Genomic DNA, 4,739 nt, shown 5'->3' on the forward strand with positions numbered 1-4,739 from the left:
ACTTGTCTGGTGTCATTATCTTTGATACTGATGAGATATTGTAGGGATTAATGAAAGTGGGAACCTTTACAAAATCTTATTTATCGACATTAATACATAAAGAATTGGGCCAGGGAGATGGCTCAGTGGAATAAGCGCTTCTCTGACAAGCGCAAGGGCCTGAGTTCAATCCCTGGTTCTGCCAAAAAAAAAAAAAAGGAACAAAAAAACCATAAAGAATTATTTGAAGTGTGGCTTATGATGTCATGATTTTTGTTTTTGTTTTTAGAGACAGGGTCTTGCTATGTATTCCAGGCAGGTCTTGAACCCACGGCAATACTTCTGCCTCGGCTACCCAAGTGCTGGGTTTAGAGCCATGTGCCGTTGATGTGATGATTTTTTATTTTTTACATGGCAGTGGTTTATTATGCTTGGTAGCCCCACACATGTCCTGGTTTTGACATACATACTTTGCAGCCAGTGATGTGAGTGACGGGGGATGTTGTGTTTGGTCCTGTGTGCCGTTGCGTTTGTGCGTCAGTATCAGCCTTGGAGTCCAGAACAGTGCATAGCGCAGCTGCATTTATGGAATCATGATGGTCTGAAAATGAGCTTCGGGAGCTGCAGCTCTCTTACACTGTGTCCTGCAGGAGACAGTCTAGGTAGCTTTAGTCTAAGAAAAGAACTGACTGAACTAGATAAATATTGGATGCACTGAGTGCCTTGATATGATTAATTTTCTTCAGAAAACTTATTTATTAAAAATAATTAGGAAGGGCTGGGGAGATGGCTCAGTAGAATAAGTGCTTCCCAGGCAAGCGCAAGGGTCTGAGTTCACTCTCTGGTTCCACAAAAAAAAAAAAAAACAACCAAAATAAAACCAAAAAAAACACAATATTGAGATACCACCTCACCCCAGAAATAATAATAATTAGGATGTCGTTCAGTGGCAGAGTGCTTGGCTGCCATGCATGTGTCTCGGCTGTGATCCCTAGCACCTCAGAAAAGAAAAAGGAGGAAACAAGTTGTGATTTGAAGTGTTGGCTTCCTTTTCTAAAAAATTCAGGATTATAATTTAAGATACTAAATCAAGGTAGATATAATTTCCCTTAAGGAATATCAACTTATTCTGGTAGAAATGAAGAGCTTCTAGAATTGTGGAAATTAGGATCAGATCGTACTAATTTTTCTGTATGTGTGCTGTCTTTTCAATATGCAGATACTGTTCAATTATCTGTATCGTAAGAATTTCTAATCAAGATTCTGTCTTATTTCTTCATGCAACGAGGTGTCTTCTGAAAGCATTGTATTTTGAGACTATAACTTATATGCTAAAATCCATACATTCTAAAAGATTAATAAAATTATCAAAAAGTATATAGAGATATTAGTGACATGATTAAATTCCTTTTCCCATTTGTTAAAATATTTAAACATAATTCAGTTTTCTGTATGATTATAACTTTCTAGTCTCTTTATGAAGAGAAAATTTTGTCTCTCTGATGTTTCTTTGTTTTAACCTTTACTCTTTTTTTTTTGCGGAACCGGGGCTTGAACTCAGGCCCTTGCACTTGCCAGGGAAGCGCTTACTCCACTGAGCCATCTCCCCAGTCCTTAACCCTTACTTCTTAACAACTTCTATCCTTCAGCATCTGGTACTTTTAGGTTGTGCATATGAGCAGAAGCAGCATAGCCTTGCAGCAGCCTTAGCAGTTGGATGAGTTTGGGAAGTTGGGGGACTGCATTGATAGCACCTTGAGAAAAGGCGATGTGGAGTTCCTTTAGAAGCGGGTTTTGGCTCGCTTTTAGGATTGAAGGTGATTTAATAATACCCGTGCTTGACTAGGTTGGGAAGCAGTTAGGAAAGTGGCTCCGTAATGATAGAAATCGCGGAAGCAGATAGAAGTGCATGTGCAGATGGGGGCGTAGGCATGTGACCGTGTTTCTTGAATACCTCCAGAGTGAAGACTAGAGCATGTTGGTTATTGAAGGTTTTGAAAAATAACTAACAAGTAATAGTTCTTAGAAATATTAAGTTCTAGGGCCAGCAAGAGAGCTCAGCAGACTAAGTGCCTGCTTAGGCAAGCACGGGGATCGTGGTTGGATCCCTCACACCACATGCCACTCTAGCCCCACCCCTGGGCGCACTGAGCCGGCCACTAATTCTGGGGGTGGTGGCGCACGCCTGTAATCCCAGTGCTGGGGAGGCTGAACCAGGAGGATCACTAGGAATCCAAGGGGCACAGTGAGACCCTGTACCAAATGCACAAATAAAAAAAAAAAAAAAAAGAAAAGAAATACTGTTGTAAGCTTCCACAAAACCTTTAGCATGCTGTAAATACTGGATATTCCTCTTGCAGCCGTTCATGATCATTGTGCATCATTGTGTGACGCACGAGTCAAAATGAATGTTACATTAAGTAGTAAAGTAAAAAAAAAAAAAAAAAGAAATCTTAACTTGTGACTATGTAGTAATAGCATTCTTTGCAGTCACATTTTAGATTTTCTTATCTTTCCTCTCTTGTAGTGTTTGATGATGGTGACGAGAGAACACTGAGACGGACCTCTCTGTGCCTGAAAGGCGAGAGGCACTTTGCAGAGAGTGAGGTGAGGTGACACCCACGGGGCTGGTGGCTGCAAGGGTAGCTGCTGATCTCGAAGCAGCATACAAAGTGAGTTCATCTGTTTCTTACCAGACCCTCGATCAACTTCCGTTAACAAATCCAGAACATTTTGGAACTCCAGTAATTGCCAAGAAGACGAACAGGGGAAGGAGGTCCTCACTTCCTGTGTAAGTTTTTGATACATACAATGTCTCAGTATAATGACAGTGATTACAACGCTGAACAGGTGATTTTTCTCTACTAGCTGAGTATGATTGGGCAACCTTGCCATGGGATCTTTTTTTGGGTGGGTGGTGGTGGTATTGGGGATTGAACTCAGGACCTTGTACTTATCAGGCAAGCACTGTTCTACTGAGCTGTCTCCCCTGCCTCTGCATGGGATCTTGTATTCTCATGTTAGACATGCTGTGCTGGGTAGACCTAGTCTTAATTATTGCCATTATCTTACCCAAGAATTATCACAACTCAACTTCAAAAGGGCTACTTTTATTTTAAGTTACTCTGGCAAAACCCATTATTAATGTGATGAGTTTCCATTTTAAGTAAGCATATTTTGTTTCACCTTTTATTTACTTTTTAAAGAATTTTTATTTATTTATTTTGGTTTTAGGGGTTGAATCCCGGGCCTGTACACTGAGCTGTGTACCCTATCCTTTTTATTTTATTGTTTTAATTTTGAGACAGTCTGTTTATGTCAGTGATTTGTTGGTGGTGGGCTGAAACTTGAGTCTTCCTGCCTCAGCCTCCCAGGGGGTATAAAAACATTTCAAAACTTAAAAATTTCAAGACTCACATAATAAACTTCTGTATGTTCTTTATCTAGAGTCACTAATTTTGTGTGTGTGTGTGTGTGTGTGTGTGTGTGTGTTTAGTACAGGGTCGTACTACACAGATCAGACTCGTAGTGATTCTCCTGTTTTTAGCCTCCCAAGTGCTGGGATGACAGACGTGTACCACCACACCCAGTCTCAATGGCTGTCTCAGTGCACCCCGGGGGCGGGGCCGGCATGGCACGCTGGGGATCGAACCCCGGCTGCTGCACTCTGCCTAAGCAGGTGCTTTAGTCCACTGAGCTATCACGCTGGCCCTTAAAGTCACTAATTTTTAACATTTTTGGCATATTTGATTTACTGTTTTATATATATAGATATATAGATATACATATCTGTATCTATACATGTATAATGATTTTATTTTGCTAAACATTTGGAGATGAAATTGCAAGCATCATGAACCTTTAGCATTAAATTTCCAAAATATGAACATCAAATTCAGAAAGTTTAATAATACTGATGGAATACTGTCACTTAACATGTCATTCTTTCAAGTTTTGCCAGTTGTCTAGTCACAGTCTTTACACCACCTCCTTTCCCCCTTGATTCTAGGCTCCAGCCTACCATCCTGTGCTGCATGACATTTGTGTAAAGTTCTTGAAGTCTCCTGTCATGTGGGAACGATCTTTAGCCTTTTTTGTCTTTCCTGACACTGACAGCTTAGCAGGGTGCAGGTGTGTAGTTTTGTAGACTTCTTTGACAGGGCTTTGGCTGGTTGCCTTTTCATGACTAAACCCAGCTTGTGCATTTGTGAGACCAAGAACTGCAGGAGCGGTGTCGGGGCCTTCCTGCCGCGAGTATGCTGTAAGGATGCGGTACCGGCGGCCCCCGTGAATGGTGATAGCAGCTTGGATCACCTGGTGGAGGGAGAACCCCCAAGCTTCTAAGCCTCAAAATTATCCTTCCCTTTGTAACTTCTACATAATCTGTGTGGAGATACTTCTAGGCTATTTAAATATATACCTTGCTTTTTATTAAAGTTCAAGTGACTTTTACCATTTGGTGGTAAGTCTTGCCTAAGTAAGTTAGTACTATTATGATAGCAAAGTATTGTAATGATTTTCTACTCTTTTATTCCTGCTACATAATTAAGTTACAAAACTATAGGCTTACAATTAATATGTAATGTTTATACTTTAGGGTAAACCTCAGATAAATTCTCTAAATAAACCCTCATGTGTTTTACAGAGATAATTTTCATATCTTGTTAAATAAAGTATTATCTGGTACCTGACAATAAAATAGAAAGAAATTGTTTTTTTTTTTTAATTTTTTTTATAACTTTATTTATTTATTTATTTAG

At 39.9% G+C, this 4,739-nt stretch overlaps 1 protein-coding gene across 1 annotated transcript in view; it reads left to right on the forward strand.

Annotated features, from left to right (window-relative positions):
• Arid4a (AT-rich interaction domain 4A) overlaps window positions 1-4,739 on the forward strand; it is an 85,738-nt gene that overhangs the window by 20,556 nt on the left and 60,443 nt on the right. Inside the window, exons 6-7 of the mRNA XM_023701673.1 lie at window positions 2,507-2,586; window positions 2,676-2,770. Coding sequence (XP_023557441.1) covers window positions 2,507-2,586; window positions 2,676-2,770 — 175 coding nt within the window. The remainder of the gene's footprint in view (window positions 1-2,506; window positions 2,587-2,675; window positions 2,771-4,739) is intronic.

The sequence above is a fragment of the Octodon degus genome, unplaced genomic scaffold (genome assembly GCF_000260255.1).
Source record: "Octodon degus isolate 3935 unplaced genomic scaffold, OctDeg1.0 scaffold00007, whole genome shotgun sequence".
In the NCBI taxonomy this organism is placed as follows: Eukaryota; Metazoa; Chordata; class Mammalia; order Rodentia; family Octodontidae; genus Octodon; species Octodon degus.